The sequence below is a fragment of the Choloepus didactylus genome, chromosome 26 (assembly GCF_015220235.1).
Source record: "Choloepus didactylus isolate mChoDid1 chromosome 26, mChoDid1.pri, whole genome shotgun sequence".
NCBI lineage: Eukaryota > Metazoa > Chordata > Mammalia > Pilosa > Megalonychidae > Choloepus > Choloepus didactylus.
The window spans coordinates 9,626,166-9,653,730 of NC_051332.1; the positions used below are offsets into that span (position 1 = coordinate 9,626,166).

General features: G+C 35.1%; 1 protein-coding gene and 2 pseudogenes across 1 annotated transcript in view; 1 reads left to right on the forward strand and 2 right to left on the reverse strand.

The window, feature by feature from the left end:
• Positions 1 to 11,439: 11,439 nt before the first annotated feature.
• On the reverse strand, positions 11,440 to 11,853 carry LOC119520894 (annotated as a pseudogene).
• A 4,845-nt stretch (positions 11,854 to 16,698) lies between these two features.
• LOC119520744 lies at positions 16,699 to 17,649 on the reverse strand (annotated as a pseudogene).
• Positions 17,650 to 22,646: 4,997 nt separating this feature from the next.
• LOC119520745 (heterogeneous nuclear ribonucleoprotein D-like) overlaps positions 22,647 to 27,565 on the forward strand; it is a 36,684-nt gene continuing 31,765 nt past the window's right edge. The window contains exon 1 of the mRNA XM_037818700.1: positions 22,647 to 22,826. Within this exon, the coding sequence (XP_037674628.1) occupies positions 22,647 to 22,826 (180 nt within the window). The remainder of the gene's footprint in view (positions 22,827 to 27,565) is intronic.

The following is a 27,565-nucleotide window of genomic DNA, read 5'->3' on the forward strand; positions in this document are numbered from 1 at the left end:
CAAAAGTCATATACTGGCAAAATGGATTAAAAATAAAACAGTTTTCATGTATATGCTATCTACAAGAAACTAACTTAAGACCCAAGGATAAAAATGTTTTGAAAGTAAAATGCTGGAAAAAGGTATTCTATGCAATCAAAATGAAGAAAACAATGGAGTTAGCTATATTAATATCAGACAAATTGGACTTCATGTGTGGAACAGTTAAAAAAGACAAAGAATAGCACATGCATTAATAAAAGGGACAATTCATCCAGAAGAAATAGCAATCATAAATATTTATGCAACTAGCCAGAGTTTTCCAAAATACATGAGGCAAAAAATGAAAACACTCAGGGAAGAAATAGACATAACTACAATGATAGTTGGAATTTTCAATACACTACCATTATCTATGGATACATCTAAGAAGATCATCAATAAGGAAATAGAGATCATGAATTATATAAATAAACTAGAATTATCAAATATTTACATATTATTCATTCCATAAAAGAAGGATATACATTTTTCTCAAGTGCACATGGATCAGTCTCCAAGATAAACCATATGATCAGTAATATAGCAGGTCTCAATAAATTTAAAGAGACTGAAGTTAAACCATACCATTTCTCAAATCATAATGGAATGAAGCTGAAAATTAATAATCAACAAGAGCTGAAAATTCAGAAACATATGGAGTCTAAACAGCACACTAATAAGTAATCAGTGGGTGAAGGAAGAAATTACAACACAAATCAATAAATACCTTGAGGCATATGAAAATGAGAGCACAACATATCAAAGCTTATGGGATACAACAGAAGAAGTGCTGAGAGGGAAATTTATTGCCCTAAATGTCTATTATGAAAATGAAAAACTTCTAAAATTGAAGACTTATCTGCTCACCTTGGAGAACTAGACAAATAACAATGAACTAAACCCAAAGCAAAAAATGGGAATAAATAACTTAGACTAGAGCAGAAATAAATGAAATTGAGAACATGAAAACAATAGAAGGAATCAATAAAAACAGAAATGGGTGGTTTGAGAAAGTAAATAAATTTGGTGGGTCTTTGGCTAGGCTGTCGAAAAAAAAAAAAGATGAGTGATAGAAATAAATATCAGAGATGGGAATGGGACATAACAACTGACCCCATAGAAATAAAGGTGATAATGAGATAATATTATAAACAACTATGTGCTAAAAAACTACAAAACTTTGATGAATTGGAGAGCTTTTTAGAAAAGCTTTAAAAATCAATATTGACTCAAGAATAAATAGAAGACCTCAATAAATGAATTGCAAGGAAAGAGATTGAATCAGTCATCAAAAGCTCCCAATAAATAAATGTCCATGACCAGATGAGTTGAGATGTGAATTCTACCAAGCATCTCAGGAAGAATTAGTACCTATCCTGATGAAAATCATAAAAAATTGAAGAGGAGGTAAACCTACTAACTCATTCTAGGAAGACAACGTAACTCTAATATGAAAGCCAGACATAGACACTAAAAGGAAAGAAAATTATAGACCAATCTCTCTAATGAATATAGATGCCAAAATCCTCAAGAAAATATGTTCAAAGCAAATTAAAGGAAACATGAACACATGGTTTTAATTCCAGGTATGCAAGGGTGATTCAACACAAGAAAATTAATGCAATAGACCAAGTCAGTAACTTAAAGTGGAAAAGCACATGAGTACCTCAACAGATAAAGAAAATTCAACAAAATTCAATATCCTTTTTGAAAACACTTCAAAGTTTGGAATAGAAGGAAACTCCCTCAATATGATAAAGGGAATATATGAAAACCCACAACTATCCTTATACTCCATAGGGAAAGACTGAAGACCTTTTCAATAAGATCAGGAACAAGATAAGGATACCCACTGTCATTACTTGTGATGCTTTGGATGTATTATGTCCCACAAAACTCCATTATCTTTGATGCAGTCTTGTGTGGGCAGGTAACATATTGATGTTGATTGGGTTTGAGACTTTTGATTGGAAGTTTCCATGAAGATGTGATCACTCAACTGTAGATGAGTTCTTTCACTGGATAATTTCCATGAATCTGTGGCCCTACCCACCCAGCATGGGCCTTGATTAGTTTACTAGAGCACTATATAAGCTCAAAAAGTGGGAGCAAGCTTAAATGTGTTATGGTTTGCTAATGCTGCCAGAATGCAAAACACCAGAGATGGATTGGCTTTTATGAAAGAGGGTTTATTTGGTTACACAGTTAAAGTCTTAAGGCCATAAAGTGTCCAAGGTAACACATCAGCAATTGGGTAAGTTAACTAGAGTATGACCAATGATGTCTGGAAAACCTCTGTTAGCTGGGAAGGTACATAGCTGGTGTCTGCTGCAAAATTCAAAATGGCTTTCTCCCAGGATGTTCCTCTCTAGGCTTCAGTTCCTCAAAAATGTAACTCTTTGTTGCTCTGGGGGTGTTTGTTCTCTCTTAGCTTCTTTGGAGCAAGAGTCTACCTTCAATGGCCATCTTCAAACTGTCTCTCATCTGCAGATACTCTCTCAGCTTCTGTGCATTCTTCAAAGTGTTCCCCTTGGCTGTAGCAAGATTGCTCCTGCTGTCTCAGCTTATACAGTGCTCCATGTCTCCATGGAAACATCCAAGCAAAGGTCTCCAACCCAATCAACACCAATACATTTCCTGCCCACACAATACTGCATCAAAGATAATGACATTTTGGGGACATAATACATCCAAACCAACACATTCTACCCCTGGACCACAAAATGATGTGATCTTTCCATATACAAAATACATTCATCCCATAGCAATACCATAAAAACTTAAATCATTTCTGTAACATCAGGTAAGTACAGGAACCCATCAGTCAGTTACAGGTGTGATCTATCCTAATGCAAAAATCCCCTCTAGCTGTGGACATGTGAAACAGAACAAGTTATCTGCTTTCAATATACAAAGGAGGGACAGTCATAGGATGAATATTCCCATTGCCATAAGGAGAAACAGTAAGGAAAGAATGGTTTAAGGGAACAAAACTGTCCCCAAAGCCTGCAGGGCAAGCTCCATTAGATTCCAAAGTATGGGAGTCATTTACAGAACAATGTAGCATCCTTGGGGCTTGAGAGAGTGGGAATCTAACCCTTCCTAAGGGCTTCTTCAACAGCCCTTACCTCTCAAAACTCGGGGGTGAGTGCTCCAACACATCCACACATTGGGGAGACCACCTTCTCAGCCCCACACTCTTCAAATGTCATGGTGGCACCTGGATTCCCCTCCATCTCTGGAGCACACATTCAACCCTTTCAGAACAGTGGGATGGAGGCCAGGCTTTCCCCAAATTCCTGGGAATGTGCTCAACCCTCTCTGAGGCCTGAGGTGCCAACACTTTTCTTCACCAATGAGATGGAAGGCCCACCCTTGACCTCTGGGACACACTCACCCTTTCCATGCATGTAGGCCACTCCACTCTCCCAGCCCAAGACCTCTTGACCCCAGACCTCAACTTCCATGGCTCTGTCTGAAGAAATTTTTCCTTCAATTTGTTCCTTGTCTGTCTCCTCCAGTCCATACCAGCAGTGGCTCCATATATAAAGATCTTGCAAAAATTCTGTTGGCTTCACATGAAGAACACATGTGTCAAAGCTATCAGACAGTAAGACTTTACACAAATCCTTTCTGCTTAACTCAGTCTCCAATCCTGGCTTGTACTGAAATGGCAGCTGAGTTCCATGTTTGGTTAAATCCTCATGTGGGACTATAGCTTCTGTTGTTCCATCCCCTGTAAGCCCAGATTTTTCCAAGTCATCTGTTTCTGGTTTCTTTGAACGTAAGGGTTCAGTTCTAAGTTTATCTCTCTCAGCTCACAATTTGCTATAAGCTGCAAGGAGAAGCCATGTTATGTCCACAACTTTTAGTTTCAAAATCTCATCAGCCAAGTATCCCAGCTCATTGCTCTCAAATTCTTCCTTCCATCTGACAGCAGGACTCACTTCTGCCAAATTCTCTGCCATTTTAAAGCAAAGATAACCTTTCTTCCAGTCTGCAAAACACATTATTTATGCTCAAGTCCTCATAAGAAGTATCTTTAGAGTCCCTATTTCCACAAACAGTCTGATGAAAACTGTTTAGGCCTTTTCTTACAATCTCTTCACAATTCTTCCAGAATCTTCCCCTTAGCCATTTAAAAAGCATTCAAACATGTTTGGTATTTGCAAGCTCAGCAGCAGCCCACTTCTCTGGCTGTAGCAAGCATCCCTTCAAAGGACACATTGAAGAATGCACAGGAAATGAGAGATGAGCTGTAGATGAGAGACAGTTTGAAGATGGCCATTGAAGGCTGACTCTTGCTCCAGAGAAGCTAAGACAGGACAAATGCCCCAAGAACAACTAAGAGTGACATTTTTGAGGAGCTGAAGCCTAGATAGGAACATCCTGGGAGAAAGCCAATTTGAAACCAGGACTGTTGAGCAGATGCCATTCATGTGCCTTCCCAGCTAACAAAGGCTTTCAGGACACCATTGGCCATCCTCCAGTGAATGTACCTGATTGTTGATGGACACTTTATGGCCTTAAGACTGTAACTATGAATCCAAATAAACCCCCTTCATAAAAGCCAGTCCATTTCTGGTGTTTTGCATTCTGGAAGAATTAGAAAATTAGAACACTGCTGTTATTTAACATTGTGCTGGAAGTTCAAGCTAGAACAGTTAGGCAGGATAAAGAAATAAAATGCATCCAATTTGGAAAAGAAGAATAAAACTTTCACTGTTTACAGATGATATGATCCTATATGTAGAAAATCCTGAAAAATCTATAGCAACACTAATATAGCTAATAAACAATTAAAGCAATGTGACAGGATACAAAATGAACAAAATTCAGTAGTGTTTCTATACACTAGTAATTCAGTTTCTATATACTAGTAATGGGCAATCTAAGGAGGAAATCTAGAAGAAATACCATTGAAAATACCAACCAAAAGAATCAAATATTTAAGAATAAATTTAATAAAGGAATAAAAGACCTATACACACAAAACTGAAAAATATTTCTAAAAGAAATTAAGGAAGTCCTAAATAAATGGAAGGACATACCATTTTCATGAAATGGAAGACTAAAAATAATTAAGATGTGAGTTCTACACAAAATGACCTATAGATGCAATGCAATAAAATGAAAATCCTAAAAACTCACATTGGAGAGATAGAAAAGTGATTAATCAAGTATATTTGGAATGGCAGGATGCCCTGAATAGCTAAAAACATCTTGAGAAAAATAAATGCAGTTGGAGGTCATACACTACCTGTCATAAAATATATTATGAAATTATCATGGTCATAACAGAATGGGACTCACATAAAGATAGACATACTGACCAAAGTAATTGAATTTAGAGTTCAGAAATAGAACTTCTCATTGACAGACAATTGATTTTTAATAAGGTGACCACATCCACTCAACTTGGAAAGAGCATCCTCTTCAACAAATGGTGCTTGAGAACTGGATATTCATATCCACAGGAAAGAAGACCCATATCTCACACCTTATACCAAAATAAACTAAAAATCGTTCAAAGAACTAAACATTAGAGTTAAGAACATATATCTTTTAGAAGAAAATGTAGAGAAATATCTTAATTATCTTCTGGTAGGTGCTTGTTTCCTAGACTTTATACCCAAAGTGCAATCCATTAAAAATAAGTAGATAAAATGGATTATCCTCAAATTTGAATAGTTTTGTGAGTTAAATTACTATATCAAGAAAGTAAAAAGGCAGCCTATGCAATGGGAGACAATATTTGGAAAACACATATCAGATAAGGGTTTAATAACCAAAATATATAAAGAGATCCTAAAACTCAACAACAAAAAAACAAACAAGCCAATAAAATTGGCAGAAATATGGAGAGACACTTTTCCAAAGAGGAAAGTAAATATCTCAAAGACATATGAAAATATGCTCAACTTCACTAGCTATTAGGGAAAAGGGAAATGAAAAGCACCATGTGATATTATCTCACACCTAGTAGAATGGCCATTTTCGGAAAAACACCAGAAAACTGTAAGTGATGGAGATGCTTTGGAGAAATAGTTACACTTATTCACTGTTGATTAGAGTGTAGAATGGCACAGCCACCCTGGAAGCAGTTTGGCAGTTCCTCAGGAAGTCACATATGGAATTGTTATATGATCCAGCAATCCTATTACTAGGAAGAACTGAAAGCATGGACATGAATGGACATTTTCATACTGATGTTTATAGTGTCAGTCATAATTGTCAAAAGAAGGAAACAGCCCAAATGTCCATCAACAGATTAATGGTCAAACTGTGATATACACATATGATGAAATATTAGGCAGCTGTAAGAGGGAATAAAATCATGATGTATGCAACAATGTGGATAACCATGAGGACAATACATTGAATGAAATAAGCCAGAAAAAAAAGGACAATTACTATATGGTCTCACAAACATAAATGAACTATAATGAGCAAACACTGAAAGTTAGATTTGAGAACACAGATTATCAGGAGCTAGAAAGATGGTAGAGATTGGACATTTGATGCTGAAGGTGTAAAGAATGTTTAATAAGATTGTGAGTATTGATAAATGGATAGCACAAATATGTGTGATGGTACCACAATATTGTAAATATAATGAACAAACTTGAGTCTGAGTATGGTTGAAAGAGGAAGTCTAGAGGCATGTTTGGCATCAGAAGGAAAGATAGAGGTTCAAAACAGGGACCATATAACTTAGAAAAACCCAGATTTGACAAGGATGGTGAATAATTGTACAAATATGAGTTTTCCCATTAGTGAGAACAAATATATGCAACCATTGCAAGATGTAAAAAATCAGATGGTGTATGTAAATATATAATTAATACAAAGTAGGGTCTATAGGTAAGAGCAACATTGTGATACTCTTTCATTAATTGTAAAAAAGGCAATATACCAAAGCTAAATATCAATAAGATTGGATATAAGGGAAGGGTATTGGATATAGTTCTCTTTTTTCCTTTCATTTTTCTTTCTTATTTTTTCTTTTTTTTTTCTTCTTTTCCCCTTTATTTGTGGAGAAATAGAAATGTTATCATAGAGATTGTGGTGGTTAATGTCTAATTCTGTGATTATACCAGGAGCCATTGATTGTATATTTGGATGGATTATATGGCATTTGAATAAAACAGATTAAAAAATAAACAGAAAATTTCAACTGCTTGAGTAGGTTAAGAAAGAGGTACACCTATTCACTGTTGGTAGGAAAATAGAATGGTTAGGCCCCTCTGGAAGAAAATGTGGTGATTCCAGAGGTAGGTAAGTTTAGGGATGCCATTTGATACCACAATCTCACTGCTAGGTATACATTTAGAAGAACTGAAAGCAGAAAAATGAATAAATATTTGAATAATGATGTTTATGACAGAATTATTCATGATTGCAAATGGGTGGAGGTGGCCAGAGGGACCATTGATGAAGGAACAGAAGGCAAACTGAGGTGTATACATATGACATATGATGGAATATTGTGCAGCTGCAGAAATGAATGAGCTAATGAAGCATGCAATGAGATGAATGAAGCTTTCAGACATAATGTTGAGCAAAATAAGCCAGAATCAAAAGGACAAATATTGTATAGTCTCACTAATATAAACTATTTGAAGCAAACTCTGAGAATTAAATTTAACAGCTTAGGTTATCAGGAGATAGAAAGTAGACAGCAGCAAGATGACAGCATAGGGAGGTGTGAAATTTCAATTGTCCTCTAGGGCAGCTGGTAAATAGCCAGGTACTCTCTGGAACAATGGTTTGGGGTCCTTCCTTGACTAGACACGTATTGTACACCAGTCAGGAATACACAGAATGGCTGAGATCATGGTGATGAACTGTAAGAAAATTCCCTCAATTTGTGGAGAATGGTGGCCCTCCTCCACTAGGACAGCAGGCTGGCCTAGAATCCTGTCCCCATGGGGAAAATCTCTTCCAGGAGCAATGGAAGTTAGCTAACCAAGCTCCAATTGCAGATTTAATTAAAAATCAGACTGCTGAATAGAAGTTGTGGGCACAGATGAATATGGAGAAATCATGAAAGGAATCTGGATATCTCTCTGGGGTAGAGAGGAGGCAGGAAAGATGGGGAAAAAGACAAAAAATTCCAGTTGTTTGGAGATGGCAAGTGCATTATACTAGAAAAAACTTGTGCCCCAAGAAAAGAGTCACATAGAACTGGGTAACAATACCAGCTCTTTATTGGCAAACCAGGAAAGTGGGGACCAGCTTTGAAAAGTACTTATTTTTTACGTTTTAGAATAAAGAAATCAGCAGGCTTTTTTAGTTGTCAGCATTGCCTTTGGCAAGGGCAGAATTAAGGAATATTTGAGAGGCAAAGTAACTAGTCAGGTGAAGGAATTTCCCTGAAGAGCATATCTTCCTCCAAGAAAGATGGAAGGGCCCAGCAAAAGTGGTGACTCTCATTTAAAGGATTCTAGACCCAGGGCCTGGAAAACAGAAACAGTTTAAGCCCACTCTCTGCCTCAGCCTCTCTCGCAACCACAATCTAACAGACAAGGTCAAAGAATTAAAGACACCATAACACTACAATTGTAGGGAGCTGAAGGTTGACAATAGCCACCTCCTGGAAAGGGTAGGAAAAAACACAGTACCAAAAGGTTTCAGAAGAAAAACTGGCATCTTGCTGGATGTCAACCTCAGAAAACCTTGATACCTCTTCATGTTTAATGGTCATGCCCTGTCTGAGGTGATGATCATATCTGTGGAGACCCTCCTCAAAAAAATCTCCCATATAGGCAGGGCAAAAAACAGAAAAATGCCTGAAAAATTATGATCCATTAAACAGAGTCTATGCTAGAAGTCTAGAATAACTTGAACTGAATGACAAAGAAGAGAGAGAGAACAAAGCCATTCAACAAGAAAACCCTGGTTAAAAGAAATAAAGTGACCTCTGGAATAAATAAATCAAGACAATAAGTTGCCTAGACATGCACAAAAAATCATGAGTCACACCAGGCTCAGTTGAATGAATAAACTGACACTCTAAATAAGATACTGGAGTTGAAACAAAATTAGAGATGTTCAAAAAAAGTTTCAAATCAAATCAACAAATTGAATGAAAATGTGGCAAAAGGATAAGGCTATCAAGAAGAAACTTCAAAGATGAAGGACATACAGAAGAACTTGTATGCTTCAAAAAGAAATTGGCAGAATTTATGGGAATGAAAGGAAAAATACAAGAAATGAAAAATGCAATGAAGACCTACAACAACATATTTGAAGAGGCAGAAGAAAAGATTCATCAACTTGAGTAGATGACATCAGAAATCCTACCTATGAAAGAAAAGAGGGAAAAGATTGGAAATATATAAACAGATTCTCAGGAAACTGAATGAAAACTTGGAGCAAACAGATGTGTTATGTGTGTCCCTGAGTGAGAAAAAAGGGGAATAGAAGCAGAAAGAATGATGGAAAAAATAATCACTGCAAATTTCCCAACTCTTAGGAAAGACATAAAATTACATATCCAAGAAGTGCAGCATCGCCCAAGCAAAACATATCCAAATAGACATACTCAGATACACAAAATAGATTGTGGAATTTCAAATACAAAGAAAGACTTCTGATAGCAGAGAGAAAATTGATTCATCATATACAAGGGAAGCTTGATAAGATTATATGTAGATTGATCAGTGGAAACCATGGAGATGTGAAGGCAATGGTATATATTTCAGACAATGAAAGAGAAAAACTGCCAACCATGAATTCTATATCTGGCAAAACTGTCCCTCAAAATGAGAGAAAGCTTAAAATATTTTGAGACAAACAGACATTGAGATCATTTGTGAATAAGAGACTGACTCTATATGAAACTCTAAATGGAGCACTAGAGGAAGATAGGAAAAAACATGAGAGAGAGGTTTGGAGAAGAGCATGGAAATGAATATTATCAGTGGATGTAAAAGGAGAAAAAAATGATATGACATACAAAATTGAAAAGACAAAATAGTAGAAGAAAGTACTGTCTTTACAGTATTAACAGCAAATGTTAATAGAGAAACCCCCCCCCCCAAAAAAAAGACATAGACTGGCAGAATGGATTCAAAACAGGTTCCATCTATATGCTGTCTACAGGAGACACACTTTAAACCCAAGGACAAAAATAGGTTGAATGTGAAAGGCTGAAAAATGATATTTCACCAAAAATCATACAGAAATGAGTGGAGATAGCTACACTAATATCAGACTAATGAGGCTGCAAATGTAAAGCAATTTAAAGAGACAAAGAAGGGCAATAGGTAATAATAAAAGGGGCAATTCATCAAGAAAACATAGCAATCATTAATTGTATGCACAAAGTCACAGTACCACAAAATACATCAGGCAAACACCAACAACAATGAAAGAAGTAGACACTTCTGCAATAGTACTTGAATTTAATACACCACTCTTAACAGATAGAACATCTAGAAAAATGATCAATAAGAAAACAGAGATTTTTAATAGTGTGATAAATGAACTAGACTTAGACATTTGCAGAACATTTCACATCAAAGCAGCAGGATACATATTTTTCTTAAGGGCTCATGGACTAGTCTCAAGGATAGAGCAAATGTTGGGACACAAAGCAAGTGTCAATAAATTTAAAAATAATGAAATTATATGAAACACTCTCTCAGACTTAATTGAATGAATTTGGAAATCAAAAATAGGTGGAAGAGTGGATAATTCACACATATATGGAGGTGAAACCACACTTAAACAGTGGGTCAAGGAAGGATTTACAAGAGAAATCAATAAACATCTTGAAGTAAATGAAAATGAACACAAACACAACATATAAAAACTTATGGAATGCACAGAAGGCTGTGCTAAGAGGGAAATTTATTACCTTAAACTCCTATAATAAAAATGAAGAAAGATTAAAAATTGAGGAGTTATCTGCTCACCTAGAAGAGCTAGAGAAAGAACAACAAACTAACCCCAAAGCAAACAAAAGAAATAAATACAAAGATTAAAACAGAAATAAATGAAATTCAGAACAGGAAAACAACAGAATCATCAAAACCAACTGTTAATTTTTGAGAAAATCAATAACATCGATGGACCCTTAGCTAGGTTGTTAAAGATAAAAAGAGAGAGGAAGCAAATAATGAAAATCAAAAATGGGAGGGAGGATGTAACTTCTGACCTCAAAGAGACAAAGGAAATAATGAGAGGAAACTATGGGCAACTGTATGCTAACAATCTAGACAACTTAGATGAAATGTACAACATTGTATGTACCCATAAAACGTACAAGTGTGAGGAATCCTAATCTCATTTTCTATATTAGCAGTTTTACACAAATAGATTAATTCCCTAATGAATTTGTTTCTGACCATCTGACTAGTCTTAAGAGTGATGCCTAAATTTAAACATTAGTACTTTCTTAATTTATGCCTGTCATTTAAGTGAGGTTTTAAGTTGATATGTCAATATTTCCTTATCAGAAGGATTAAAGGAAACAAGAACCTAATGGCTTTGTGGCTTAGGAAGAACACTTGGTGATGGTGCCTCAGTAAATTTGGCTTCAGCATACTTCTGGCTAGTTTGAGACTTAAAAAGTAAGTTAGAATTTGGCAAGTTAGTATTCCAATTTTGATTAATTGAAAATAGATATTTTTTCTTCCCTGTATTGTGCATGGCCTATCTGGCAGATGTTGATGAGTAATAACCATGTCTTCTTTCATTCTGCTTACGAGCAATCTTCATCTGAGAATTCTGGTCCTCAGTCTTTTGTCTATTAAGCTGTTGTTGGATATTACCAACATTTCTAGATTGGGGAACTGGAATGTTCTACTTCTCTTCATCATCCATCTTCAGGTTCTTTGTCATCTTTCACTCTGCTTCTCAGATTTTACGATTTCCATTACCCACACTCTTCCTTGTTGCCAAATCTGGGATAATAGGTTTTGCTTTCTAACATATCCTTTCCTTTAAATACACAACTTTTCATGGGCCAATCTGCTGAGTTCAGTCTGGAAGCTGAAGCCAACATCTGAGTTTCCTCAGCACAGAAATTTTAGGTATGTCCTAGCAACTTCAAGCTCAGAACTGTGACTTCAGTGGATCCTACTTGACCTTGAAGCCTCCCTACCTTCCAGGGAGAGATGAGGCATAGAACAAACAAAGCCCAAGAGCACTGATGAATTACCTGCTGACCACCCCAGCATCTGTCTGTACAATCACCACAATGTACTGTTTAATATTTTCAGAGTTTTCTCTGGGTTTTTGTCCCTGGCTTATCTATTCTTTAAGTTTGTATCCAGTTAGTGATATGATTGAGATTGTTTTTAACTGTTTCAGTCACATTTTATTTCTGAGGAGGGAAAAAAAGATCTGGTGATGCCAATTAGTAAAATCTGACAAGGCTTCTAAAATCTAGTCTGTAATGTTGAAGTATTTTAAATAAACAGGAGAATGAAAAACAATGTGCTATATAGAGACAAAGTGGTGCTGTTCCCTTGGCTACATGACTAGAAAATTCCCCTTATTTCACCAGACAATACATGAGGAAACCAGAAGAAAATAAAACACAAGACCCCATGGCATACTTGCTGGAGGGTTTGGTGAATCTCCATCTTTAGTTTCCTAGGACACCTGCCCCTGCCACATCAGCATCCACTTCCACAGAGAAACATGAGTCCCACCTGCTATTGCTGGCACCACAATTCCAAAGGCAGCCATTCTCAAGAATGTGTTTCAGCTATTGGGCCTCAGTCATGAGGTAACATGAGACAGGAACTAAATAAAACACCAACCCAATTATCAGAAATCACTTTCCCAGTCTTTGCAATAAGGCTCTGACTGGTGCCTTCCTTCAGAGATTAGCCCTCCTAGCAAGTAGTGAATTTCAGGGCCCACTTTTTCTACTCTAAGTCTGTGTCCTGTCAGGGTCTTATGCTACCTTGTGGCACTAGGAATTCCTTGTTTTATGGTAACATGAATGCCCTCTCTAATACCTATCAAATAGACTTTCTCTTCCTCTTGGATGTTCTATTGCATGACTTAAAGCTGGTAATCCATTGTTCCAGGCCACTTTTAGGTAATTGTTTCTTTTCAGCATCTTTTGCCTGAATGGCAGTTTCTGGGAGGTGACTTAGAGGAGTTTCCTTTTTCAGTCATTTAGGCTCCACCTTATAGATTGCTACTGACATACTGAAACCTCAGTATATGCATAGGACTTACCCTGCTCCATGTGGAACATGTCCAGGGACCCATCTTTGGAATATAGGGTGGCTCCACACCATGACATTCTGTTGAGGGAGGAGTCAGTGTGAATTCCCACCCAGTTACTACAATGCTTTAACTGTTTTTGCTATGTGTTCAATGATTCTATGGGGCTGCAGCACCCTAGCATATCTGATTTCAACTATCATTTTTTTTGACTGAAAGGACCTACATATATGTTTGTAGCCCCCTCAAGTCCAGGAAATGCTAATGCAATTACATCAGATTTTATTAACATTTTATTACACTTAATAAGAGAAACAAATTCAAAAAGGAATGGCATTCAAGAGGAAAGATGCCCCAGTAGAGAGAAATAATTCGGGTAATGTTATTTCAAAATGACACTGAAAGAAAGAGTGAGTACAGAAAGAAAGGAATATATATAATCCACACGTTTTAGTGAGTAAGCAGTATTACTTCCTGAGACCCAGAAATTCTAATTTGGACTGCTATGTTGAAAGAGATCAAAATATATGTTGCTTCCAAGTAGTTGGTAGTGTATTAAATTTCAACTTGATTAGAGTCTACAAAAAAGATTTAATAATTAGGGTCTTTTCTTTCATAAACAAACATATTCACACACATAATCATTCATACACAAATACACACATAAGCACACACAAAAGCAAGCATATATGTGTTCACACAAGGCTGGCCTTTTTCTACGTTTTAGCAGAACCTCTCCTGGGGCCTACTATTTACGTAACTTATTTACCCTTTTAACTCATTTCAAAGAGTCAAACTGTATTAAAGACCTGGCAACAAATTTAAATCTCTAAATATGTTATCTCTTTTTGTACATGTGAGAGTTTGTTGAGAAAGAAATGAAGAAACTTCTTTGCTACCATAATCTCAATGGACTGCTGGGAAGACTATCAGTCTTTACATTAGCAGAGTTTGTCATAATTAATACTTAGGGAATTTGACTTCTCTCAGCTTTGTTTTTAATTAATTATGCTTCTATGGCCATTGGTATTCTTTCCTATAGTTTCTAATAATATATTTGCTTGCAAAATTATTTAGACAATCTGCATCCATGTATTGTCAACAACCAGTCAACATTTATTTCTAATATGGGACAAAAAAATTGTTCAAACAAAAGTGAGAGTGAAATAATCAGATATATACTAAATTGAGTGGTCAGCTTTAATCAAAGTCCTTCTTGTTTCCCAAAGGTTTTTAACAGATTATATAATTCAATAAATTAAACCAAAATATTTTTAGTTTCCTATATGAGGCTGGAACCATGAAAAATAATGAGGATTTTGGGAAAATAGACACAGTTTTACTCTAGAAATGTTTTCATTTAGAAGTTGAAAACATTGCACATATGTTGAAAATGTAAGAAACTGGAGTCCTGGAAGCTCTGTCTGAAACAGTAAATTTTATTCTGGTTTACTACTAATTTACATTTAACCATCGTTCTTCATTTACAAGTAATTTATCAGAGGCTATTTAAAAACATTTTTTGTGAATACATTGCTAATTTTACACAGTATTTGAAAAAACACACTGCTTTTATAGCATAGATGTTTCTAGATTCACTTGTTGCCACTACAATCTCCCCACAATATTGTTGCATTGTTTTTGGCTGTTTTTCATGAGACAAGTATTCATTAGAATAACAGAAGATTAATTTGCAGTAAGATAGTCTAGTCCTCAGGTTCACTGTAAATAAATGAAGCCCTAAATGGTTACATACTTATGGTTGAATTAAAATTTGATTCATGATTTCTATGTCACGTGCAGTGCTTCCCCTACAAACTACTGTCAGGATGATTATATGGCTAGAGGAGTGATAAAGAAAGCAGAATGTGGTAATGTTATAAGATTATATTTGTAATACAGCAACACTTTGGATCACAATGATTCTGTAGCTTTACAAAAAGCCATAAGGACACAGAATCTGAAATATTAACACACAATACCTGGTGTAGAAATCAAATCCTGCATGTTTGAACAAAGTTAAAATGGAGACCTAGTACTTAAAGATGTATTTCAAATCAGGCCTCATTTGCATCACTCCACAATAAGAGGTTTTGTTACATTCTTTTTTTCTAACATGAAACAAAGTCAGAATATGATAAATTTATAAGACAGAGGGACATATTGTTTTCCTTGGATATTTGGCATTGCATCTTTTTCAAATAATATCACAGGTCTTGAAAACAGAAATGTGCTGTAGTCATCCATCCAAGCACAGGTAGACACTGGGGTATCTGAAGATATTAACTTTCTTGGAAACCATATTTCCTAAATATGTGGGTAGATACTTTAAATTTTTCTAGGAATATGCCAGAATACCTTGGAAAAAGGAATTTCTGCTTCCATTGGCAAATTAAAACCAATAGATACTAGCAAAGACAGTTTTGAGAAGTTGTCCACTTAGTTGAATTGCTACACATTTCTTTTCTGTATATAAATTATAAAATCTATCACAAAATTCTTAATCCTCAATTAGTGTCTGGAAAATGATAGCATATTTGTTTATTAAGACTTTGTTATGTTACAATTCTGCTACATTTGTTTCAGCTTCTCAGTAACACATTTTTTTTTTATTTTTTCAGATGGAAAACTTGGAGTGCAGAAAGGTGAATATATTTACTTAAAGAAATATGCCTACTATATGGTTTAATGTGTAATTAAATATGTAGCTTACCTTCAAATTCATCAATATTAAACATTTCTATATGAGCTCCTTGAATCACAACTGCAAATACATTGTAACTAATATATTTAAATAAGTATAGTTTTTTACATGAATTTATAGTTAACATTCATTCACTTAACTTATTTTCCATAAGAATATAGTTGATGTTTAAATAACTCTGAAGAATGTTCTTAAAGAAAATCTTATCCCTTTACAAAAATTATTCATCACAAAGGGAAAAATAGGATACAACAAATGAAAAAAAATAGAACTTGATTCTACATCTTTGCAGCATGCTCACTAGCAAAACCAAAGATATTTTCTTTCTATAAACTGTATAAATTTCAGATTGTCCATTGCATTTCTACCTCATTACCCCTGGAAAATGCTGAATCTGACATCATTAAGTTGACATCACCTAAAAGTCAGAGATGACTGGTGGACAAGGGGAGGGCACCAACAAAATTTAAGGGCTTTAAAAAGAATTAAGAAATAAGTATTAACATATTGTAAAGGTAATGATTACTGTATATTAAAATGATATTAGCATGGATAAGTTATAAAATATGATTGAGATTATGTGGCAAAAATTTATTACTTAGTAAACTGATATCCATAAATATTCATCTATTGAGAATAGAAAACTAAATGGGAAACATATGGGGAAATTTTTAAACATGTGAAGGCCATCTTCATCTTTAAATATGCAGAATCATAAATTCTAGTCTTAGATCTTGGGCTCACATGATTTGGATGTAAATCCAATGTAAGAAACATTGTCTTTAATCTTTAAAGATTCTACTGTGAGATTTGTTGGCTTTTTGGTATCTCCCCATGACCCTTCATATGGCACTTTTCACTTTCTTATTCCTCAGGCTGTAAATGAAAGGATTCAGCACTGGGATGATAACAGCATAGAACAAGGAGGTAAGTTTGTCTCCCTCTACTGAGTAGAGAGACAGAACCTGATCAATTCTGTCTCATAATATATGGTCATGACAATCAGGTGGGGAGTACAGGTGGAAGAATATTTTCTCCTTCCTTCCATTTTGTCTGTTCTTATAACAGCCACCAGGATGTGAATGTATGAGAGGATAATGAGGACAAAATGGAATAAAACCATTACAGCCACTCCTACCATCTTTACAGTCTCCTGCAGGGAGGTGTCACCACAGAATTTATGAGGAGTGATGGGAAATTCACAGACAAAAATAAAATCAAAAACAATAAACCCACAGGGTGGAATGTTTATGAATTAAAGAGGCATTACTGAGTCAAAAAGGCCAACAGTCCAGGTCCCCAGAACCAGTGTTGGACACACAGAAGATTTCATGATGAGCAGGTATCTTAGTGGGTAGCAAATGGCTACATAGCAATCCACAGCCATCACTGCAACAGAAAACACTCAGTTGACTTGAGGAATGTGGTGATGTAGATTTGGGCAAGCCAGAAGTTATAAGACATAACTTTCCTGGTTGACAAATAGTTAAGGAGAAATTTGGGGAAAAGAAGTGTGCTAAAATACATTTGGAAAAAGGCCAGGTGAGAGACGAAGTAATTCATAGGTATCCAGAGAGAGAAATCAAGAACAAAGAAGATGGCAGCTGTGTTTCCAAAGATATTCGCCAGGTAGGTCAGTGAGAAGAGGAACAAGAGGGGGATAACAGCCTGAGGGATAGTGGAAAATCCCACCAGGTTAACTCAGTGATAGTGCCAGAATTCTCATGTCCCATTCTGGCCATTGAAATTTGCTAAATTAATTAAGTGGATAAACAAAAATATTTTTACATGAAGTTTATGAATTTAAATGAATTCCCTTTCACATGAACTACAACTCTGATATCAAATGATTATTGCATTGAAAAATTGTTGGTAAGTTTTCATTGGGCAAATATTTGACTTAAGCAAATAATACATTGGAGAAGTACTATATACTCCTACAAATTAAGGTATGTATTATTCAATTACATGTTTTTGAAAAAATATACATAATAACTTTTGAATTCAAAGCTGAGAATTATACCAATTTCTATGCATTATTTCAAAATATTACAGAATACTCTTCCATATTTAATCACATCATTTTTATTGGCTCAAAAAGATAAACTGACTTGCTCAACATTACAGGAAGAGAAAATGTTGGTTGAAAATAACTTATATTGCCTTGCAATACACTGAAAATCAAAACACTATATTTAATATTTAAGTAAGTGAAAACATTGACTTTTTTGCCATTCCTGGTTCCTAAGGAACAAAACTATTCATATCTTAAGAATGGAATAATGTGCAAAATTTAAATACTTTGACTATTTTTCCACGACCTTAATATTAATTAGAAAAATATGAGTAACATACCAAACAAACTTTTAAACTTCATAAATAATATGATTCAGTTGTTTTAAAACCAACATTTTGTCAATTTTAAGTGTATCATGAAATTGCCTTTACCAGTTTATGTCTCATATGTGGAGAATACATACAGTGATCCATTTTAAGTTTGATATGACAAAATTTTTTATTTAAACTCACTAGCTTAAATTTAATTAGGAGAAAAAGTCTTTTGTTATCTAAATTGCAGAATAAATTACACAACACACATATGCTAAAGTCTGCAATTATTAACAAAGTAACAGTAAGTAAACAAAAAATAAAATGAAGTAATATATATGAGATTATAGAAACATGAAGGAAATAAATGAAAACATAGAGTTTTATGTTTTCATGAAGTCAATTAAACTCCCTGTTCTAGTTTGCTAATGCTGCTGGAATGCAAAACACCAGAGATGGATTGGCTTTTATAAAAGGGGGTTTATTTGGTTACACAGTTACAGTCTCAAGGCCATAAAGTGTCCAAGGTAACACATCAGCAATTGGGTACCTTCACTGAAGGATGGCCAATGGTGTCCAGAAAACCTCTGTTAGCTGGGAAGGCAAGTGGCTGGCATCTGCTCCAAAGTTCTGGTTTCAAAATGGCTTCCTCCCAGGACGTTCCTCTCTAGACTGCAGTTCCTCAAAAATATCACTCTTAGTTGCACTTGGGATATTTGTCCTCTCTCAGCTTCTCTGGAGCAAGAGTCTGCTTTCAACAGCCATCTTCAAACTGTCTCTCATCTGCAGCTCCTGTGCTTTCTTCAAAGTGTCCCTCTTAGCTGTAGCTCCTCTTCAAAATGTCACTCACAGCTGCACTACACTGCACTGAGTTCCTTCTGTTATATCAGCTCATTTATATGGCTCTACTGATCAACTTAGTCTCACCTAGAATGGGCAGAGCAACACCGCCATGGAAATTATCCAGAGTCATCACCCACAGCTGGGTGGGGTGCATTCCAAAGAAACACTCAAAGAATTACAGTCTAATCAACACTGATAACATCTGCCTCCACAAGATTACATCAAAGATAATGGCATTTGGGGGACACAATACATTCAAACTGGCACACTCCCCATAACATATCTTTTCTCTTTTTTTCTTTTCCACTCATTCCAGTTTGTACTGCCTGACATTTCTCTTTTTGTGTCATCTATACACTGTCATATATGGAAAGGATTTTTATACATCCTACTCCACAAACATATGAATTACTGATTCTACATAATCCTTGCTTTTATGCTTGTACTCCCAAAGCACAAGGTGAAAATGCTATATGATTTACAAGCCAAAGGAATAGAGAGTGAAAAAAAATGTAAGAGAATAGAAAAGGTAAACTTGGTGATTGAGGAAGGAAAGAAGAGTATTTAGGAAGAGAAGAAAATTTTACATATTACCCAGTAGATAGGAAACATCTTTATCCATATTCTTGTTGATACTGGTTACTGATAAGTGGATTTTCTAGAAGAATCAAACTGTCAAATATCCAGTTAGAAATAGATAGCATAAGAGCCATGCTTGCTTGACATTCACTAGAACTCAACATATTGAACACAATTATCTTGGGAATGTGCTCCTGAACTCCATGAAGTTATGTTGAAAAGAATGACACAGCTATGGCCAAAGACAAGAAAAACCTGTTACCCTGATTTTACATGATTAATTAGAGTTTATAATTTACCAGCATTCTTGTTATTCCTTTCCTCACATTCCTTATATTGCTAGTGGCAACCAATTCATTAACACCATCTATCATTTCCTATTTATTTTGATAATTGTTAACTCACTTCTACGGTAGAAACAACTCAAATTGGAAGTTTTCAAAGTAATATATTATTAGCATCATATTTTTTATTAGATATAAATTTTCTTAACTGAAATTTTGGAAAATTAGTTGAATTGAGCCTCATTATTCACAGTTGTCTGCTTATACTCACTCAATTAGAAGATATAATATTCATTCTGATAAGAAAAAAGTGAGGTTTATCTTAATCTGCCTATGTATAAATAAATTATTACTCTTTTGTAAAAGAAAATTCACACTGGTAAAATGAATTTTTGTGTGTTTTGTACCCACATATTTGTGCTTGGAATAGTACTACAGCATACTTCTTCAAATCAAATGATGACTTTCATGGATTTTCCAAACAAAATTTTATACCATGCTCTCACTTCTTTGGGAATTTCTGGTCATGAAGTAGTGGGTGTGTTTTCTAAGATTACTTCATTATACATTATAAGTTTTGTAATTATTTTGTAAAAAAATATATGATATTGAAAGTTAAGTACATTGGCAGTTAGAGACAATTAGATCTCAAAAGTTAATTCTGTCTGTGTACACATGTCCCCCAAAATAATATATCCTGGAGATGACAGTGGCCTTTACAGAACTTGGATAGTTTAATAGTCACTGAAATTGAAGCTTTGGCTCTGTTAATGACCATTTTACTCTTTCTACAAATTCATATGGCATATTGGAGTGACGTTTCAACAATTTGCAATTTCAGACAAACTTTGCCTTTTCTTTTTATCCTTTCCCTTTCAATAGAGGAATTTTGAGCATCTGTTGGGCTCCAGCCACAGCTATAAGGAAAGGAAATATAGAAATCCCACTTTACTACAAAATGCTTATGAATTTTACATTGTAAGTGGGAGATAGACCTCATAAATGTACACATTTTTAACAATTATATTTCAGTATAGTGATATGTCAACCAAATTCCCTTTGATTTGAACATAGTTAAGTGATTGTAGATGCCATAGGTGCAATTGCTTACTGATGAAATGAATCCACAAAATATCCTCAGAGTAAGACTCAGGAGAGTGTTTGCTTGACTAGACAACCAGATATCATAATTACCCACAATGACACCTGCATTTATCTTATACTGATCCCACCTACCTTTTTATCTTTCATACATCTATATCTATCTACTTATCTATTGCACCTAGAAATGTTTCTGTGTGTGCATCTTTGGTTACAGGTATTTTAATGGATGCATTTCATTTATTCTCTCTTATTTGAAATTTTATAGTAATCATGCATGTTACAGCAGAGAAAACGGCTAGCCATATTCTTAAGATGTATAATTTTAAAAATGTATTGGTGAGAAACTCAAAAGTTTGTCATAAGATATAGACCCTAAATGAGGCTAAGCATAGCTATTGAATAAATGGAACATTCCATTAGAGTACAGCTACTCATACCTGCATGTGGATATCAGTCATGTATTCCTGATCTAAAGATAGCCAGCAATAAACCTAAAGAAAAAGAAAAGGAAAATAGAATGGTGAGGTATTTATGATTCTTTCCCATAAATTAATGGAATTTATGGAACTCTCAGATGCTCTCTCCACTCCTAAAATCAAGTCTGTTCTGTGTACTTGTTCCATATGAAACATTTCTGAACACATGAGTTCCTTATAAATACCACTACTCGCAGGAAACTTGTAATGACTGTGTCCAAGTGTAATGAAGGTTGTGTGCTAAGGTTAGAATTTGATGAGGAAATGAGGAGTGATTAGACTTTCTTAGGTCTTTGTGATACTCATCACAAGTGACCATGATCCCAACCTTAGCAGCATGGCAGGGGGAGTTGAAACTCTTTTTTCAGGTTTGGAAGCCTTGCCTGAGCTCAACTATCAGTGGTACCTTTTGGGTCCCTACAAATCTCTATTTATATTGCTCCTATGACTTAATGTAAAATTGGTATTGATGTATTATCCATGTGCTTCCCTGCTGGATTTTGCCTAAAATCCCTAAAGAATTGCTGCAGGTGGAGCCATTTTAGTGGACAAAAGAAAGGCTGTGAACTTACCCAGCAGTTTTTACTGACTCATGGGTAGTGATTCCAGCCTACCTATTTTTTCAGCCCACTGGCAAGAACTCTGATTGGCATAGAAAAAAACAGGGTCCCCTATTGGCAGGAAACATATGGATGAAAGTAAGTTTTCTCTTTAATAAACTTTTAATTACCCATGTGAATACTCAAAAGAAAAGATACTATGCTGAGGAGGGGAATACAACTGACTTAACAGCCTATTCTTCTCAGATAAATACAGAGTCAGAATTGCCATCCACCCTAGAGCAAGTTGATGTACAAGTAGATGAACAATCTATCATCTTCTGGACCCACAAGAGGACACCCATGTGATTCAGACATGGTACCAACCTGAGCCTGCATGCATGACTGTCTTTGTAATCAGAAAATCTGGAACAGAATGAAAAATCTCTCCCACCTGCTGGACCCTGTCCAGGGATTGAAAACCCAGAAGAAGACAGTTGTCAGCTGAGCTTTTGACAATGCATCCTCTGGAGTTAGTGACCTTGAAAGATGTAGTTGCAGACTTTACATAGGAAGAATGGTTCCTGCCAGCAACTCCCCTGAGGAAGCTGTTCAGAGATTTGATGCTGGAGGATATCCCACCATCTGCTCTCAGTGGGACATCAGGTCTGCAAATCAGATGTATCTCCAAATTGGTTCAAGAAGAGGAACTGTGGAAAGAAGGAATTGGATTTTTCCAAACCCAGAATTCAGGCAGGTAAAGTGGTCTTAGAAAATGAAATTCTATCCATGCAACATATCTGCAGGAAAGATATATCTACCATCATGTCATTGAAGCTGAATTCTCATACTGAAAAGAATGGCATTGTATGTAGTGAATTACCAGAAGATTTTATTCACTGTTCCAGAGTTACTCAACAAATGTTAACTAACAGTGGAAAGAAACCCTACTTGAGCAAGCTATTTGACAAAGCCCTCAGTGACCAGTCATCTTTTAATTAAACAAAGCATCTTCACACTAGAAGTAGGCATGTGAATGTCATCTATTTGGCAAACAAATTATACAAATCTGTGGCATTACACATTACAAAGGATCTCACATTGGACAGAAACCCTATGAATATTATCTATGTGGGAAAGCCTTCACTCAATATTCTGCCCTCAGAGAACATGAAAGAACACACACTGGAAAGAAACCTCATCAATGTCAGCTATGTGGAAAAGTCTTCTTCCACTATTCTAACCTTAGAAGGCATGAGAGGACTCAAATTGGAGGGAAACACTATGAATGTCTTCCACGTGGGAAGCCCTTCACTCAATGTGTTCATCTGAGGCAACTTTAGAGAACTCAAACTGGAGAAAAACCTTGTGAATATCATCTATGCAGGAAAGCTTTCACTCCTTATTGTTATCTTAGAATACATGAGTGAATTCACTCTGGAGAGAAACCTAACCAATGTCACCTATGTGGGAAAATCTTTACCCATTATCTTAACCTTAGAAGATATGAGAGGACTCACATTGGAGAGAAACTGCATGAATGCCATCTCTGTAAGGAAACCTTCACTAAGGGTTCTGTCCTGAAAGAACATGAGAGAACTGACAATGGAGAGAAACTATACCAATGTCACCTATGTTGGAAAGCGTTCACCCATTATTCTAACCTTAGAAGGCATGAGAGGACTCCCACTGAAGAGAAATAGAATTTCTAAACTTAGTGTAGATGAGAGAAGTCACAATGTTTAAAAATCATGTAGATGTCACTTACATGGGAAAGCATTCACCGATTATTCTAGCTTTAGAGAACATGAGAGATCTCACACTGGAGAGAAACTTTATGAATGTCACGTGGGTGGAAAACCTTCAACTGGTGTTCTGGTTTTTAAAAATATGAGAAAACTTGAGGGGAGAGATGCCATAAGAATATCATCTATGTGGGAAAATGATAGTTTAGTTTTGTAAACTTAGATATTAGATAAGTCAAATTGGAGGGAAACCCAATGAATGCCATATATGTGAAAGGCTTCAAAATTCAGACATTAGACTACATGAGAGAATATGCTCGTATACTATATATGTTTTGGATATGGAAGAGATTTCAGCCCTTGTGTTTTTCCCTTAGACATACTATAGAATGCACACACTGAAGGAACACCATCTGTAATAAATCTGTTAGAGCTTCCGGTCATCCTAATTCATCAATGTAAGCCAATTCATACTGGAGAAAAGAAATATCAATATCACCTATGTAATAAAGCCTTTAGTAAGAATATCTGATGATATACAATGTGAGAGAACTCATGATATGCATTTAATGAAAGTGGAAGAAACTTCGCACATTTCCCCAAGTGATAGGTCTTACTGGAGAATGAAGCCATTTGAGGAAGTGTCAGATAATCCATGCTGGAGATATTATTCATGAAAACATACACAAAATCCTTTAATCATAAAGCAACACTTGTAGGACAAGTGAGATTTCACACTTTATAAAACTTGTTGGTGTCATGAAAGAAGACATATCTTCAGTAATCACTCATTCCTTTAGCATTAACATACTTATGCTGATGAAACCATTGTAAAATCAATTTATAAAATTCTTCAGCTTGATTTCACATCAGAAAATTCATAATGGAAAAATGAAATAATTAATATGGACCCTTTGGCAAAAAATTCAGCAGAGTCAACATTTTGAACAAGACAAACTATTGAAATTACGAAGGATAACAATGTAGAAGTGTGAAGTGACATTGGTAAACTGAATAAAGAATTTTGTAAAAAGTAATATGAACTATGATAAATTCAATAGATAAGAACTTCCATATATGTAAGCAACAAATATTTTTGCTGAAAATCTAGTATGTTGGACACAATCTAGTAAAATTTTTAGGCTGTTCTAAGCACAAATATTTAAATCAATCAGAAAATAACTTTGAATGCTAACACAAACATCTAGAATGCAAAATTATGATTATTAACTATTGTCTTAGTAGTATAACAGGTTCATGGCAAGGATGGACACAAACATAGGTGGATATAAACACTTTGGCAGTATAGTCTTATAAAATGTAAATTTTCCTCTTTTAAAGTGCCATTTAATATTAATTAAGAAAGAAATTAAAAGCAAAGCTATTTAAATAACACAAAACCTGTCATGGAAATTTGTGGGTTCATTGGCCAGAAAATTTCCAAGAATCCAGATTTCATTAGTGTGTCATTCCATACATTCATATTTTGTTGCAAAAAAAGGCTTTTGCCAACAATAACCTGGAGATCACACCAAACAAGATAAATAATATATCTTGTAGGAATAGAGAGTGTCCCATTTTCTGAATGCCAATGTTCAGTGTCCAAATTTCAGAAGGAAATTTCAAATTGGATCACCTCCAATTTGGAATAGGGGTCTTTTTGTCTTTTTCACTGCAGCCCACCTGTCATGAATGTATTCCAGTGGCAAAATAGAATAGTAGAATATATTGATATTGGGATTCACATTTTTGGCCTAAGTAGGGATTGCTCTGACTCTCTATTCCCTCAAACTCAATATTTTCCAGCATACATTACAGTGCCTTGTTTTCCTTACACTGCAGTGCTCAGTGCCTAAATACATTTAGGTGAAATCACCACCCAGATAATTGTTTTTACTGATGGCCTTTTTATAGCTGTTATTTGAGTTGTCCATTCCAGTATCTTCTCACCCAATAACTATAGTGTGGAAGTGTGCTTATTGTTGGATCACTTGTCCTTTTAATAAGGTATCTAGATTTGATTGGAGTCTAGATATATATCTGAACACTTTGAAGAGGTGTTTCTCCAGAGCTAAAGCAGTTTCCCACTGCCACAATATGCCTTAAGTCCACTGTCCATTATCCATAGTATGTGTATAAAAAGTTTTTTTCCTATTATCAAACTTATCTCCATTGAGTTTACAGTGTTTCCATGAACTAAGCCATACCATCAGTAGGAGTATTTTTTTGTCATCTATTGTATTGATTTCTCTGCAGAGGCCTGGCCTGAGCAACTTTATTTAAGAAACCAATGAAGGTTTGTATCTCCTCTTCCCCCATCCACCTTAATGGAGCATAGGATTTCTGATCCCTTTTGGGGACCCAGAGTCCTTGACTCCATACCTATACATTCTTTTTCAGATTTAACAAATGATTTTGACTGCTGACTCATTATATAGATATTTCATTTTAGTTTCTAGTTTATTAAAATAGCTAGAAGGAAATACTGGAAATTGTTGAGTTGTAATCCAGTAGTCCTGATATTAGATAATGACTATATAGCTATATAGCAAAAATAAAAGCCAGTTGACCATTTGTATGTACCTACTTCTAGGTGTTTTATTCTGTTCCACTGATCTACACATCTATCTCTGACAATACTACACTTGGTTAACTTTATTTTATGTCTCTAAACTTTGGTGGATGCAATAGTAGGGATTATAAGGGGTATGGGGTGTTTGAGCTTTTATTTTTTATTTCCTTTTCTGGAGTTATACAAATATTCTAAGTTTGATATTGGTGATGAATTCAGAACCATGTGATGATACAGTGAACAATTGATCGTATACTTTGGATAGATTGTATGTTGTATGAATTATCTCAATAAAATTACATTAAAAATGATTACCACATTTTTAAACAATTAGTAAATTCCTACCTGTCAGAGAATCCTGTCAATTTGGGAATAGCAACTCAAATGCAGCAATGATCTATTAGGAAAAAAAGTGTCTGTAAAGACATTCATTGGAAAGTGCAATTGTGGGTCTGTTGCAATGACAGTGACAGAAGATTCCCAGTCAGGAATTTCAAATAAATCACTAAGAACTGTGTTTTATTTTGTAAGAGAGTATCTCTATCAGCCCATTAGTTTTAACAGTCAGTAATAACTGATTTGCTCCATGTATTAGGCAACTAGCTTGACATATGCCATCTCCCATCCTGAGGCTGGCTGATTTAGAAACTGTTCCTGTCAAAAAGTTAAGGAATGTTACTTAGGTTCTTTTGAGAATGATTTTGATGCAGTATGACCAGATCAATTACGCCTTTCTAGTCTACAATTTTATGTGTTCTATAACACATCTGTGAGCCCTTTGTTTCCTCCTTTACCTAATTATGCATAAAGTGTTTGATTTTATTCAGAGTCTAATCAATTCCACTTTTCTGTTGCTTTATTCCTAAAAAATTCAGGAAATAAATAAATCTCAGAGATTGTAATAAAAATCAATCAGAGAAACACTGGATATCTGAACATTTCCTCTGATACACTGATATTTGAAGGATTATTTTTCCTTTTGTTGACTGATTCCCATGAAATGCCATGGAACACGTTTGACTCCAAATTTATTGGTTAAGATTTATAATCTATCTCAAGAAATATATCATTCATAGAGATTTTGTGACTTCATTTTCTAAGTAATATTTTTCAAAATATTTTCAAAATTTTGAATATAATCTATGAATCATTCATATATTTTCAGATGCCATTTTAAAA